At 35.6% G+C, this 16327-nt stretch overlaps 1 protein-coding gene across 5 annotated transcripts in view; it reads right to left on the bottom strand.

Moving 5' to 3' along the window:
• Positions 1 to 98: 98 nt before the first annotated feature.
• The window catches only part of LOC120423697 (protein kinase C, brain isozyme-like), an 89312-nt gene continuing 73083 nt past the window's right edge, over positions 99 to 16327 (bottom strand). For all 5 annotated transcript variants that reach the window (XM_039587593.2, XM_039587592.2, XM_039587594.2 and 2 more), the window contains 8 exons: positions 5858 to 6011; positions 5571 to 5799; positions 5207 to 5512; positions 5056 to 5147; positions 988 to 1189; positions 740 to 928; positions 534 to 674; positions 99 to 471 (listed from right to left, as the gene is read on the bottom strand). In XM_039587593.2, coding sequence (XP_039443527.1) covers positions 319 to 471; positions 534 to 674; positions 740 to 928; positions 988 to 1189; positions 5056 to 5147; positions 5207 to 5512; positions 5571 to 5799; positions 5858 to 6011 — 1466 coding nt within the window. In that variant the 3' untranslated portion in view covers positions 99 to 318. The remainder of the gene's footprint in view (positions 472 to 533; positions 675 to 739; positions 929 to 987; positions 1190 to 5055; positions 5148 to 5206; positions 5513 to 5570; positions 5800 to 5857; positions 6012 to 16327) is intronic.

Raw genomic sequence — 16327 nt, 5'->3', positions numbered from 1 at the left:
ATATTTTTTTTCCATATTTTGGTGTCAATTTTTGTGTTTTTTGTTTCTTTTTGAAAGGAAGACCGAAACAGAATTAGTTACATGCCTAGGAGAGTAGCTTGAAAATGGCTTATATTTTGCATTCGCTTTGCAAATGTTTATGGCTTTTGCACATTTCTCTTACAATGCTTACAAGGTAATCCCATTTCTTTGGATTGGATTGGATCTCTAGAACACGCCGCTACACGGATTGCACGACACTGAAGTTGAGCAGAATACTTGGTTGGTTTTTTGGTCACACACCTGCCTGCCTGCCTGCCGCCTGCCTTCCGTTCCACCTTAAACGTGCTGGATAAACTCTGGATTGAGATAGGAGAACCCGTTGAACTCCGTCTGGTCGAGGTTCATCATGAAGAGCTTGTCGGTCGGCGTCAGATCCGTCTTCTCCGAGGTGAACTGACGGTCAAAGTTGGACACGTCCTTGCGATGTTTCTAAAAGGAGAATTTGGTCTTGAACAAATTTGAACAAACTTAAAAAAGGTTTGAAATCTTACAATCTTCGGCTTAAACGGTGGCTGCACCTCGCGATTCTCGATCTTTTCCCAGTCGATGCGGCGGAAGAAGGCGTGGGCTCGGACATCCTCTTCACCACGTGCTCCACAGCCCAAACGCTTCTGCGGGTTCTTGGTCAACAGCTAGCAACGAATAATTTTGAATTAATGCTAATCCCAGCTTAAAGAAACTACAAAAACAATCTTACCCCCTTGCAGACATCTTTGGCTTCCTTGCTCAAACTCTTCGGGTAGGACACGTTGTGATCCGTAATGGCCGCAAACAGCTCCTCTTCATCCTCCCCATCGAACGGAGGCTGTCCCACGAGCATCTCGTACAGCAGCACTCCGTAGGCCCACCAGTCAACCGATTTACCGTACGGTTGGTACAAAATGATCTAAAATCACATCGCAGGTTAAAACACCCCCAAAAAGAACTCCAAATTATTCAACCAACCTCCGGCGCTATATAATCCGGCGTGCCGCAGAACGTCTTGGTGGTCTTGTCGCCCGCGATGCCCTCCTTGCACATGCCAAAGTCGGCGATCTTGATATGTCCGTCCTGGTCCAGCAGCACGTTGTCCAGCTTCAGATCGCGGTACACGATGCCGCGGGCGTGCAGATAAAACAGCCCGATCGCGATCTCCGACGCGTAAAAGCTGAGAGGAAAGCAGCCGGGATAGAAGCGGGCTCAAATTAGGATCGCACAGTTGATTGTGGGCATCGCAGCAGGCCATGCGTTGCGCTGATGGGGAACTAAACTACCCGATCATGGGTAAATAACAAGGGAAATGCGTAATAATACCTTTCTCTGGTATCAATACGAAATTTTGGTATTCCTGGACCCTTTAAAATTTTTCTTAAGGATTATTCAAGAGCAAAATGTGGTATCATACCAATTTAAGGTATTGTTTTGATATTGCAAAATTGCAGAATTTGTCAATGGTCGAACACCACATTTTGGTATTCTTTTGGTATTACAGTATTTTATCAAATTCCTCTGAAACTATGGGAAAATTTTGACCAATTTTGACAAAATAATTAATTTTGCGCTAAAATGATGTCTCAAAGCGAATGCTTTCATTGAAAACCGGAAATTTCAAACTTGATTTTAAACATTTTTGATATACCCCCTACAGAAATGACTTGAAATTGTGGAAAATTTTCTAAGTCAGGATGGCACATTTTGGTATTATTTTGGTATTAAAGTGTTTTATCAAATTCCTCTGAAACTATGGGAAAATGTTGACCAATTTTGACAAAATAATTAATTTTGCGCTAAAATGATGTCTCAAAGCGAATGCTTTCATTGAAAACCGGAAATTTCAAACTTGATTTTAAACATTTTTGATATACCCCCTAAAGAAATTACTTGAAATTGTGGAAAATTTTCTAAGTCAGGATGCCACATTTTGGTATTGAAAGGTTTCATCAATTTTCTCTGAAACAATGATTTTTTTTTTAATTTTGACGAGATAATTAATTTTGCGCTAAAATGACTTGAAACTTGATTTTTTTTAAATCGTTGAAATTTCTCTAAGTCGGGATAACCAATTACTTTGAAAAACGAGTCAATCAACAGATTATTGAATTTTGGTGAATTTCAATCCAGTTTCATTTTAATAATACTTATTTTTCAATCTTGTTATTTTTTAGAAACTTCAAGAACTTCAAGCACAGGCCGTTCATCAATGACAAATGCCTTCGATGTGGTGAAGAATATCACTAAGAACAACATGGAATCATCAGGTGAGTAGATTTGGCTGTTGCATATGGATCATTTCCGTTAGTGACTGCAACTGTTGCACTAAAAATGGTATGAAAATACCAAATTTTGGTATTTCTTGTGCAAATACCAGCGACCAAAATGTGCTCTTGGTTGGTAAAATACCATCAAATCATACCAAAATCATGTATGTGGAAGACCACAGGAATACCAAAATATGATTTTCCAAGGGCGCGGGAATACCTAAAATTAAAACCATGGCAATACCAAGTTTTGGTATTCAAGCAATGTTCAAAAATCCAGAAGACCTCAACTTGGTATTGAAATGGTTCTATTTTGAGGTATTATTTTACCCTTGGAATAACATGGTTTGGTATTGTTGTGCCCTTCCACATACAAGACTTTGGTATGATTTCATGGTATTTTACCATCTATTACTGGGCAACCAAGGGCACATTTTGGTCGCTGTTATTTGCTCAAGTAATACCAAAATTTGGTATTCCCGTGTTATTTACCCCTGCTCGGGTAGTACGCAATCCTAACAATTTTGCGATGTTTTGCCAGCGTGCTACGTTTGATAAGTAATTTTCACATTTTTAAGTTAAAATTAATGCAGTTTTTTTTCTTAATTGTAATTAATCCAGCTAAATTACAGTTAAACGAAATTAGCCGCAATAATCAATACCGTCATATTGAAGGAAACTTCTTGCAAAATGTTTTTTTTTTCAATATTTTGCTGAAAACTGATAAAGTTTGTTGAAATTGTTTTTTGGCATACTGTACATTAGAATTTCACAAGAAAAAAATGACCGAAGAAGCCATTTTGTGTTATTGGTCCACCCATACCGGATTCCATACAATTATGGCAGCTGTTCATACAAAAATGGAACGTAAACATTCGAAAGTCTGTATCTTTTAAAGGTTGATTAGTTGATCGATTTGGTGTCTTCGGCAATATTGTAGGTATTCATAAAATATACACGGAAATTCGTTTGCCGATTTATAAATTATTTTTATTTCACAAAACATCAATTTCGCAAAACCCATATTTTTATTTTTTTATATTTTTTTTATATGTTTTAGGGGACAAAAACCGCAACTTTTGAGTATGGAGAAGTATCGAGAAAAAGTTTGCCGATGAGTTATGAATTTTTAAAAATAATGTGTTGTGTTTATTGTGAAAAATTTAAATTTCAGTCAAACAATTTTTTTGACTTCATGTTTTAATGGAAGATCAAATTTGCAATCAAAAAGTTTTTTTCAGATTTTTTGTTAAAGGGCACCGTTTTTGAGATATAGTCACTGAACGTTTAATTTTATCTGAAAAATTCCATTTTTTCGATTTTCACAAATAGATTGTCATGGTTGTCGATTCCTGAAAATATAGTTTTCGAAAAGTTCAAAAAATGTCCAATAAAATTGCCTAAGAGACATTGAATATTGGACCTATGCTTGTTGAAATACAGCGAATAAAAGTAAAATAAACAAGCAAATTGAAGTTTTTTAAGTCTCATCCAAACAGCTTTCTATTTATTGTATTGAATATTTAAATTATATTTGTTAAATTTAATATTGAACCTCTTTAAAATTTTAATTTTGGTTCCAAAATTATAAAATTAATTCTCTCGAAAGGATTAGAAAAGTTCACAAGTGTTTATTTTTCATTATTAAAAATACGATCATTAGTAGCTGAGATGCTGGTGCTGAAAATATGAGGCTTGTTTGGATGAGACTTTCTTTTTTTAACCCATTTCAGCAACCAGAGGTCCAATCTTGAATGTCTCCTATATATTATAAATATATTTTTACAAGGACACTATTTTGAGAAATCAAAAACGAGATTTTTCAGTTTGTACTAAAATTTCTTTTTTTCCAAAAATAACATTTGGACAGCTATAATCAAAAAATCATTGCTCGTTGAAAAAAAATTTCTCCGTAGTTCTCTATGGCTCAAAAGTTGCGGTTTTTTACCCCTAAATTATAACATAATCTATGAAAAATGTTTGGAACGACCTAACATCTGAATTGTTTCTTTTAGCTATGTTTTCTTCTATCGTTTTGCGAATATTTTCATCAGGGAATCGGCCTGGGGCGAAACATTCCGTAAAATGTCTCGTACTTGCTCGATTAACTAACTTTTTTTATATAAACCACCTTGTTTTAGTCAAATTTTATATGAGATGATCCAGCACGAGTGATACTTCCCCACTAATCCTCAAAACATCACCCATTAAATGTCCTAATGTTCGGCGCGTAAAAATAATTATCATATAATTAACACACGCTCGCTCCCGCGTGATATCAAAACAAAATGAACTTCCATCTCGTTCCACCCCCGCACCGTTCCAAAACGACATAATTAAGATCGAAAATCACCGTCACGTCACGTCGAGACGCGGGGATAACGGCCATCCCTTGGCATCGCCCATCCACCGTTAACCGGAACCAAATTCCCACGAATCACGCTCGCTCGTGGCACCCACTCAAAACGGGGGCGGGGTGGGGGAACACAACAAAAAACTAATTATCCTTTGCTGACCCCGGCCACGGCACTCCAGACCTGTGTCCGGCGATAAATCGGTGCGTTTTCCCTTTGCTTTCCCCACGAAAAAAGGAGTGAGCAATGAGGAACGACGTGGAAATAATACCATTAACTGTTTGCCAAGCTAATTTCACCCACGTGTGCGATTCATGAAATCGTAGTAGGCGGCCCCAAATCGATCGCTTGGATTAGCGATGGCTACTGCGATGCGTGTGTGCGTTGCGTTATTGTTCTCGCTCTGCCTAGTAGGTACTTACACGGCAACCGGTTCCTTGAACTTGCCACACTGTTGAATCTGGAACATTAAATCACCGCCGTTGACGTACTCCATGACAAAGTATAATCGGTCCTAAAGTAAGAAGGTAAGTTATTGTTATGTTTATTCGCCTAATGAATTCAAGTACTAACCATCGTTTGGAAACACGAGTGCAGCTGCACCAGGAACGGTGGCTTTTGCGACAGTGCCAGCACCCGCTTCTCCACCATGGTGCACTCCACGTCGTCGTCCTGGATGATGATGTCCTTTTTCAGGATCTTGATCGCGTACAGCTCGTCCGTGCCCTTCCGCTCGGCCAGCATCACCTTGCCGAATGAACCCTTGCCCAGTACCATCAAGAAGTTGAAGTCCGTCGAACGGATGACGTCCTTCTTGCCCATGTTGTGCGGAACGTCCTTGTCGCCCAGCACGGGAATCTTCTTCGAGATGGATGTTTTCTGTAAATAAATTAAATTTTACTTTTCAAACAATTTCCCAGTCCCTCAAAACACCAACCCTCATCTGACTCTTGAGTTGCACCAGGTCGGCACCCTCCTCCGGCACCGGCACGTTGTAATACTCGCCCTCCTCCTGCGTGAGCAGCTTGAACCAGCCGTCCACCGGGTTCTTGAGGACCTCCGAGATGCCGAACGACAGCGAGCCCATGAAATCGTTCCGCGAGGTTCGATCCCAATCCCACACCTCGATCAGCACCCGGCGATCCTTGTCCTCGCCCTTCAGTTCACTGCAAAACAACCAATTAATACAGAATATTAAAGAAAACAAAATTTAAACCAGCTTACAAGATGAGGGTCTCGTTCCACACCGGATTGAGCGACGCCCGGATGGTCTTGGTTTTCTTCTTGACGTTGTCCGCATCCGGGATGAGCTTGATCTTCACGTACGGATCGCTCGAACCGTTCGGGTCCATCGGGATCAGGTTGCGGCCCTGTTTCACTGCAGGAAATGGCGTGGAATATTAGTTAAAATTGTGTTTTTTGGCTAAAATACAAAATCATGGAGACGCATGGTTGTTGATGAAAAAATTTATATAAAATGGATAGAAAAAACCAATCTAGCTTCCTAGTCAGTAATTTACCAACACATTCAAAAAATGTTCACATGGCAGCTGCGGGTTAGTTTGAGTCAGATTTCCTATCTCTTTCTAGCAAAAGTTTTTTGTCATGCGACTTCTAGCTGGTTTTTTTACTGACCGACCGATATGTCAGCCTTCATATTTCACGAGACAGCTCGAGCTTGACCATTGTTGGCATCGTTTGAATGAAAGGAATACACTCTTGTTTACCAAAGTGATGTGCCCTTTTGAAATGTTAGGCTTCATTTGGGAATTGGAAAATTAATTTTGAAGTTTTTTGAAAAAATAGTTTTTGCCCAAGGGCAATTTTTCGGGCCCATTTTTGAAAAGGGGGTGACATAAACTTTGTAAAAATATTTGCAACGGTATTCTGCCAATACGATTTTTTTTTAAATATCAATGAATTTATGAAAATATATTTATTTCTTTTTTTGTCTTTTTTCCTGATCTGTGGTTACAGAAATCAAAATTTGCTGAAAAAGTAAAACAACAAATCTGTGGTCAGAAATATGTGTTTGGGGACAAATGTTACGGCAGATTTGAAAATTTTGAAAAATATGATTATTTTCGATAGAACGGAAAATTATTTACATATTTTTATAATGGAAATCGTCACCTTAAATATCGACACTTATTTGGTGAAGGCAACGAATTAAAAAATATTGTTTTGCTGTTCCGTCGTGAAACTACTTACCGTAAACTGGGGTCAATCGGGACACATGGGGCGAATTGGGACAGCAGTTTTAACCATGTTGGAGCACAATATTTTGATTATTCTGGTTGGTTTCGGTTAGAACAGACTCAGGCCAACAAAATGTGTACATCCATTTCCAAATTTAAAAGCTTTAAGTGCTCTAAAAACGGCCTATTCAGACTGTAGTCCCGATTCACCCCAGATTACGGTACTTTTCCTGTCATTCTTGAACGACGAAACAGCCTACCTTCTCTGTACCAAAAATAACAGAATCGAATAGTAATCCTTTTCAAAACAAATGCTGAAAAGTTCTACATTTCAGCACTGAAATGGATGCTGAAAAGTTGAACTTTTCAGCACTTGTTAGGAAAAGTCATACTTTTCAACATTTTTTGAAATTTAAGCGATTAATTGACTCAATGCATGGACATTTGTTCATAATTCTGTTCAAAGGGTGGTTTTCGGAATTGCAAAAATCGTAGTATGGAACTCGCTACAAAACTTGATTTTGTTCATCACTCGTCGGTGAACCTCGTTGGATAAATGTACGACTCGTGCTGAAAAAATGCTCTTTTTGCAATTTGTTGCATAAACTACTATTTTATGTTTGCTTTTCTTTCAGAGCCCATCTCAGCAACAATTGGTCAAGACTTCAATGTCTTTAAATAAAATTTGTAAGATTTTATTTCTTATATTTTCGAAAAACATATTTTCAGAGGTCAAGCTCAATCATGGTAGGGGTAAAAAAAAGCAAAAAATTTAAATACAAAATAAAGTGGCTGTTATTTCAAACTTTGCATGATTTGTTTACTGCAGATTTGATTTTACATTCAAATTAAAGCTTTCCATCTCAATCGTACAAAATGTAAAATTTGATGGTAAAACATGAAAAAATATTCAAATTGGACCGCGGAAAATCATGATTTAAGCAAATGATAGCTTCTTGCGAAGTTTTCTCAGAGCAGTTCAAAAAAAGAAAATGCGTGAAAAATCCGAACAATGGAATAAAAACTTGTATTTTTATAATATCTTCATTTAAATGAACAATCGAAATTAATCGCCGAAAAAATAATTGAAGATAGATTTCAGTGACAAGTGATTCCTTGTCCAGCCATTTCGCGTCATTATTTTCTTCATACAAATTTGTTGGCTGTCCATAGAAAAGTGCTATGGGAAGATTCAACATCTGTATCTCGACGAGGAAGAATTTTCTGATTGATTTGGTGTCTTCGGCAAGACAATTATGTTAAATAATTTAATTTACGAAATTTAGATTTTCGATTTAACGGAGCACATTAACCAGAGCTTTTTGCACCGAGATATCCCTTCCCCTACTGGATTTCCAATCCAAAGATCATGAGTGTGAAACCCGCTTCATGATGATGATGTTTGAAATGCAAAGTCAGGCAAAATGTCAAATTGTATTGCAACTGAGTGGTTGAATTATCGTAACAAATAAAATTAATAAAAAAAGAATCAATTTGGTTCCGTTACATTTTTTACACGCTCTACCTGGCACAGGTAATTCAAACCAAATTTAGAACCATGAGAGCAGCCCCTCTTTTCCACGGCACAAATCCTTCCCATTTTTTATCTCAACAACATTGTTTTCGCTCCTAATAAACGTTCACTTCATTCACGGGAAAAAGGAAAACGCCTCCTCCCTGCCCGAAAAAAAACCCGCCCCACATCAGACTCCAGATTTCCATTACCACTCTGGTGGATGGGAAAAACGGCTAAAATTTATTACGTGTTTGTTAGAAATATAAATATACACGTCCCTCCTATCTTACTCGCCGCTCTTCGTGAGCTGCTGGAACTTAATCCTCCTCCAGTTATTTTCCCCGGTAACGAAATAACACGAAACAACCACCCAAATCCCCCCGTTGAGCATAATGTTTGATAATTTTATCTCCCAAATTAAATGCCATTTTCATTTTCCACTTTTCCTCGGGGCTATCCCACTCTCTTTCTTTGAGGTAGTGGTCGTGCCTGTTGGGCTTTTTCATATCTGGTGCAATGTGATGAAGGGTTACGTTACATTTTAATTAGGTGAAAAAAAGATAAGTTCCAATATTTGTCCTCTTTCCCTTAAAAGCACACAACCGTGCTAAGCTCGGAATGGCCTACCTGGACCCGGTCCGCAACCACGGGAATATTTCAACAATAATGGACGTGTCACTCCCACTCATACCCCATCAACTCAAGTAGGCCATGGACAAACACCATCAGTGGGCCAGATTTTCTGCGCAATGCCGACTGCGATAAGGGAAAGTGTCACCGTAAGTGAAAGGGAGATCCTCGCCCGTCATGACGTCCTTAGAGGAGAAGGAAAATGTGGAAAATGGGAAACCATCAGAGATCAACGCGGTTTTCGTGGTTTCCTCTTAAGGACGGACTAGAAAATGGAAGGTTCTGTTATCTGACAAAACAGAAGATTAATGATGAGCCCCAATGTTGGCGGTTTGTGGTGGTGGGAGAGTTAATTTTGGACCAATAAAGGGAACTTTCCACTTAATAGCCCATTTAAAAAAGTTCATCAATTTTCAGTGCTCTGACCCAGCACGTACTTTCCAGGAGGACGAATCTGTATTTTCATAAGAGAAATCAGTGTCGGCCATTCATTCTGCCCAAATTGTAATGCACATCCGGACAATTCTATTCCATTCACGAACATCTCATTGTGCAGGCAGACTCTCACAGGAAACATTACGAAATTCCACTTCCAAAGAAGATATTCTTGCCGTTTCATGACCTCGTTGCAATTTGCCGAACGTGTGCACTGTCTGTTCCATTTTTCTTCTGATGCCATTTGGCTGAGGGCAGCAAAAAAATCAAGCAAAAAGAAAGCATATGAGCAGCCACTATCTTATCAACGACGACATTAACCCTGTAAAACCCATTTTCTTTGACGAAAAAAAACTTCAATTATTTTTAGATTATCAAATAGAATTTGGTTAAAATTTTAAAAATTTCCATGAAAGCCAAACATTTCCAAAGTAAAAGTACCCAAAATGACATCCAAAACACATTGAAAAATACTTCTAAAAATGGCTGTAGAAGGTTGAGGATCTTCAGCAGTCCTTTTACATGCTGAAAAAAACGTTTCCATTTCGGCAAAGTTTATCTTCTTTGTTCGCTCCTTCTTTTTTGGACAGGCAACGGCAAATTTCTATTGGCACTTATAAACACACTTATGGCACAGCGATAGTTTTACAACCGCGGTTTGCCCTCCAGGAAGCCCACAAACACAAAAAAAAACTAGCGAAAAAAAATCTTTGGTCAATTTTGTCAATTTTGTCAATTTTGTCAATTTTGTCAATTTTGTCAATTTTGTCAATTTTGTCAATTTTGTCAATTTTGTCAATTTTGTCAATTTTGTCAATTTTGTCAATTTTGTCAATTTTGTCAATTTTGTCAATTTTGTCAATTTTGTCAATTTTGTCAATTTTGTCAATTTTGTCAATTTTGTCAATTTTGTCAATTTTGTCAATTTTGTCAATTTTGTCAATTTTGTCAATTTTGTCAATTTAGTCAATTTTGTCAATTTTGTCAATTTTGTCAATTTTGTCAATTTTGTCAATTAAATACTAAAAATACTAAATTGTTAATTTTGTCAATTTTGTCAATTTTGTCAATTTTGTCAATTTTGTCAATTTTGTCAATTAAATACTAAAAATACTAAATTGTTAATTTTGTCAATTTTGTCAATTTTGTCAATTTTGTCAATTTTGTCAAATTTTTTTTTTTATTCAAATTAGGGGACTAAAAATGCATCAGCTAGAGTAAAAAATAATAGAGAATTAGGAACCAAAAATATGAATTTGGAAAAAATCAGAAATATTCGCAAACTAAATTCCAAAAAACGTTTTTTAGATGCAAAATCAAATTTGAAATCATTTTTTATATAATGCAAGGTGTTCAAGTTAAGGCATATGAGGGTGAAATTATCTGAAAAATATTTTTTTTAATTAAAAATTACATCTTGAAGGATGCTTTAAATGTTGTTAGCTAAAGATTATTTCATAGCATAAATATTCTAAATTTACCATTTTTTTGCCGGAAATTCACTTACATTCAATTGCGTCGATTGGAGCGTGTTCTAAGAGCCAAAATCTATCATACCTTGACGTAACTGAACCTTTTTCTGAAATCACCAGCCAAAAAATCGAGGCGTTTAATAAACAATAACACTTAAAACTTATACTGAAATAAAAAAAATGTACCAAATTCCTAAATTCTAGGAATTTGGCCACTTTTCCTTATTTAGTAATTGGATTTTTAGGATTACTTAATAAGGAAAGGAGGCAAAATTCCTAGAATTTAGAAATTTGGTACTTTTTTTTATTTTAGTGTATACTTTAAAAATTTGTCTTGCAAAACATAAATTATTTGCTTTATGAATATAAAAAAATAAACTATAAATCATGTACTGATTATTTCAGTAATAATTAACCACTAAGGGGAGGATGCCAAGCATTTAATTCACCCTAAAACAAAAAGCAAACCAGACTGCCTCAGCCTACTTCGATAGTGAGCTTTCAAAGCTGCGTCTTCTACTTCCTCTCTGCATATCTACCAACATGTAGGCAGACAGGGTAGAAACATCGCATTCGGTCCTCGTTATCCTGAACGTGGTGGGTGGTGCACACTGCATGGCTGCCTTCGATTTGCCAACTTTTCATCGTCGTCGTCGCCACCACCATCGACCGTCGTTCAGTGCCTACTGAGTTTGGGTAACCAAAGCTAATTGGCAAAAGGGGAGTCTGCCAACGTGCCTTGTGTGTTACGTGGTGGAAGGGTCCTATGGCTGTGTGCAGAGCTAACTTTTTGGCCACGGTGCACTCCAAGTCACGTGGCCGTTTCGTGCAGATATACATACAGCTCGGTAGTAGATTCCCCCAGTGAATGGCAGGAAAGTGAGCCCCCAAAGCCCATTAGTGGAAGTAGGTGCAAAACCTCCGTCATTCGTTACGTTTCGGGATGGACAATGATGACGGCAATGGGGGGCCGTTTATCCTTTCACAGTGGGTTTGATTAAATTATTTTTTTATGCGAATGAAAGTATTTGTATAAATGATTTACGTGAAAAAGCAGATAGTTATTCAACTAAATATTTAAAAGAATATTTCTATCAAAACCCACTGTGCCTGCCACGTTCCCCGTGGAGATTTGCACGATCATCGAAGCCTTTGTGCATTTGTCGCTGATTGGACTGGAGAATACACCACCCTCCAGAGAGAAAGGGAAAGGGTCGGAACAAGTGCAGCAGGTACCGACAAACCTTCAACAGTGTGGCAAGTGAAAGAGAAAAAAAATATAGAAAATTTCCCAGCATGAAAGGATCTCCTCTGGACACCCCAAGGACACACACAAAAAAAAGAACGTGTACATTTTTATGATATTTGTATTTCCAGTTCAGCGAACAGCCGCCCATTCGAGTGTTTGAGATGAAACTTTTGGGCGACCAAGTAGATGAGAAGAAGGTGGTCGTGGGCGTTTGGAGTGATTCGAAGCACGCGCACGTGAGAACCACTAACTGCCCATAAGGGATGATCCTACTTCGGTTTCCCGATGACGGTACAGTTTTTCCCTCTGAATTCCTTTTTACTTCGTTTTTTAAGGGTTGGTAAGCAATAAAGTCGAGTAGGGAATCACCTTTAGCTTTTGTGACTGCTGTCTGAGGCACTTGAAACCGATGCAGGAAAGTTTTTTTGCGGAAATGATATTTCACTTGTAAGGATAATTCGTGACTTTACTAATTTATGCCATTAGAAACCTTAGCTTTTATGTTTCAGTTATTCGTATGTAGAATTTTCTTGAAAATAAGGGAGTTTTTCAATAATGTGCAGCCTGAAACGGTGATAAGATAGAAATTTGGTGTCAAAGGGACTTTTATGTAAAATAAGACGCCCGATTTGATGGCGTACTCAGAATTCCGAAAAAACGTATTTTTCATCGAAAAAAACACTAAAAAAGTTTTAAAAATTCTCCCATTTTCCGTTACTCGACTGTAAAAAATTTTGGAACATGTCATTTTATGGGAAATTTTATGTACTTTTCGAATCTACATTGACCCAGAAGGGTCATTTTTTCATTTAGAACAAAAATTTTCATTTTAAAATTTCGTGTTTTTTCTAACTTTGCAGGGTTATTTTTTAGAGTGTAACAATGTTCTACAAAGTTGTAGAGCAGACAATTACAAAAAAAAATGATATATAGACATAAGGGTTTTGCTTACAAACATCACGAGTTATCGCGATTTTACGAAAAAAAGTTTTGAAAAAGTTACTTTTTGCGTTTCTCTTTGTTTCGTCGTCCGTGTCTGTCGCGGGTGACCATGAACGGCCATGATCGATGACGACCAACTTTTTCAAAACTTTTTTTCGTAAAATCGCGATAACTCGTGATGTTTATAAGCAAACCCCTTATGTCTATATATCAAAATTTTTGTAATTGTCTGCTCTACAACTTTGTGGAACATTATTACACTCTAAAAAATAATCCTGCAAAGTTAGAAAAAACACGAAATTTTAAAATGAAAATTTTTGTTCTTAATGAAAAAATGACCCTTCTGGGTCAATGTAGATTCGAAAAGTACATCGAGTAACGGAAAATGGGAGAATTTTTAAAACTTTTTTAGTGTTTTTTCGATGAAAAATACGTTTTTTCGGAATTCTGAGTACGCCATCAAATCGGGCGTCTAATTTTACATAAAAGTCCCTTTGACACCAAATTTCTATCTCATCACCGTTTCAGACTGCAAATTATTGAAAAACACCTCTTTTTTCACATGCTCAAAAATGGAAGGGGTCGTACCGCCCCTCCGTCACGAGATATCAAAAAACGGACCTCGGATTCGTGATCAGGGACAAAAGTTACCCCTTAGGACAAAGATTCACGCAAATCGAAGAGGGGTCGGGGCAACTGCTGTGTGAGTTGGCGGAGAACTACCCACATTACATTTTACATTGTCAGTTACATTACCAAATGAATATTCTCAATACAGTCTAGACTCGAATATACGTAGGAATGGCCGAAATTTCACTTCGGATAATCGAATTAAGAAAAAAATATTTAAATCGTATTCTTATTTTTGATTGTCACGTTTAAATATTACCACAACACCAAGGTTGTTAACGATAAAATTACTGAGGTCCGATAACGATAACGATCATCTATTGTTATTATTTCGAATTATATTTTTCGAATTTTCATTATTTTCGATACGGGTATAATATTAAGCCAAATTTTTTTATTCCTATTAACCTTTATTGGAGTTTTTTGTTGTTAAATACTCCAATTCTCACAAAATACTATATTTTTCGAAAATACTCAAATTTCATAAAAAAAAATGTGTATGCTTTGTCACTTTTATTAGAGTTTTTTTTTAAATACTCAAAAAAATCAAGACCCATACGGTTTTTTTTTCGAAAATACTCTAATTTTCATAATTTGTAATATGGGTATCAGAAGATTCGAAATATTGCATTCATTTCAATATTTTAGAGTTTTTGGAAGTAAATACCGATATTTTCTACAAAATACTATAATTTTTTTTTATAAAATACTTATATTTTCAAATTACTAATCGAACGTTGTAAAATTTGGTATGCTATTCAGATTTTTTAGAGTTTTTTAATGAATTTCCAAAAAAAAAAATCCATAAAATAACGTATTTTTTGAAAATACTCAGATTTTTATAATTTTGCAATTTAAATATCAGTCGATTAAAACTGTGCATGCATTTTCACTCTTTTAGAATTTTTCAATTAATTTCGCATTATACCAAATTTTTAAAAAGCACTAAAATTTTTATAATTTGCTATTTGATTCTCAAAAGATTCGAAAAAATATGGCATTTTAATAAAATTTGAGTATTAAATTCTAAAAACTCAAAAAGTAAAAATTCATACAAAATTTCGAATCGTTTCATACCCATATTACAAATTATAAAAATTTGAGTACATATTTAAAAAAAACGTTATTTTGTGAAATTTTTTTTTTTTTTTTTAATCATCCTAAACAGTGAAACTGCATTCTATATTTCGAATCGTTCGATACCCATATTTGAAAATTATGAAAATTTTAATATTTTCAAAAAAAATTACGGTGCTTTACGGTATTTTGTGAAAATTTCAATATTTTATTTAAAAAATCTAAAGCAGTAAAAATGCATAAAAAAATTCGAATTACCCATATTGCAAATTCTGAAAAATTAAGAATTTAAAAAAAAGTACATTATTTTGTGAAAATTGGTGAAGCAACAGTATATGAAATTTCGAGTCGTTTGATACTCAAATTGCAAATTATAAAAATTTGGGTTTTTTTGAAAAGTCAATATTTTGTGACATTTTGAATATTTAATTCATAAAACTCTAAAATAGTATTGCAAATAATAATAATTTGAGTATTTAAAAAAAAATACGTAAAAAATCAGTATTTAAAAAAAATTACGGTACGGAACGGTATTTTGTGAAAATTTTAATATTTTATAAAAAAAAATCTAAAGTCATGAAAATGCAAACAAAATTTCGAATTACCCATATTGCAAATTCTGAAAATTTAAGAACTTTAAAAAAATACAGTATTTTGTGAAAATTGGGGTAGCAACAGAAATAGTGAAAATGCATCTAAAATTTCGAGTCCGTTGATACCCAAATTGCATGTTATGAAAATTTGGGTTGTTTAAAAAGTCAATATTTTGTGATATTTTGAATATTTTATTCATAAAACTTTAAAATAGTATTGCAAATAATAATAATTTGAGTATTTTTAGAAAAATACGGTATTTTGTGGAAAAATGGAAATTAAACTTTAAAACTAACTGCATAATTAAAAAATATCATCTAAGTGAAAGCTTTAAAAGATAAACAGGGTTTGGATTCAATTAGTTAATCTATGGCCAAACTAGCAAAAGGGTTTCGCCTGTTGACTTTAGATGATTCCTTTATTTTTTTTTAAATTCCAAACATTTCAATGTTTTCTTTTTTTTTTAAACCTTTAAAAACATTTTTGGCTTAATCATTGTTTACTAGAGGAAATTATGAAATGCATGAAGAATGCAAAAGAAAATCGACTGATATTGTGCATTTTTATTTTATGTATTTTTTATTCAGTTCGATAGGCCTTCCCTCTGACCAAAGAAGCCATATTGTGTCATTGGTTCACAGTTCACAATTTTGGCAGCTGTCCATACAAAATAGTATAAAAATATTCGAAAATCTGTATCTTTTGAAGGAATTTTCTGATCGCTTTGGTGTCTTCAGCAATGACACAATATTGCTACTTTGGTCATAGGAAAGGCCCCCAAAAAGTTTAGACAATAAAATACAATTTGTATCTGTCGATTTGTCGACTGTCGTGTATTTCTTTCCGGAATTCGGGGAGAACTGCTTGAAGGTATTAAAAATTTATCGATTTCTGAAATGCAAACAATCGTTAACCACCATGCGTCTCCACCAAAACGGTCGTCAATGGACC

This window comes from Culex pipiens, chromosome 2, assembly GCF_016801865.2.
Source record: "Culex pipiens pallens isolate TS chromosome 2, TS_CPP_V2, whole genome shotgun sequence".
In the NCBI taxonomy this organism is placed as follows: domain Eukaryota; kingdom Metazoa; phylum Arthropoda; class Insecta; order Diptera; family Culicidae; genus Culex; species Culex pipiens.
Note: the sequence above shows the minus strand (reverse complement) of the source record. Positions and strands in the feature narration are given on the sequence as shown.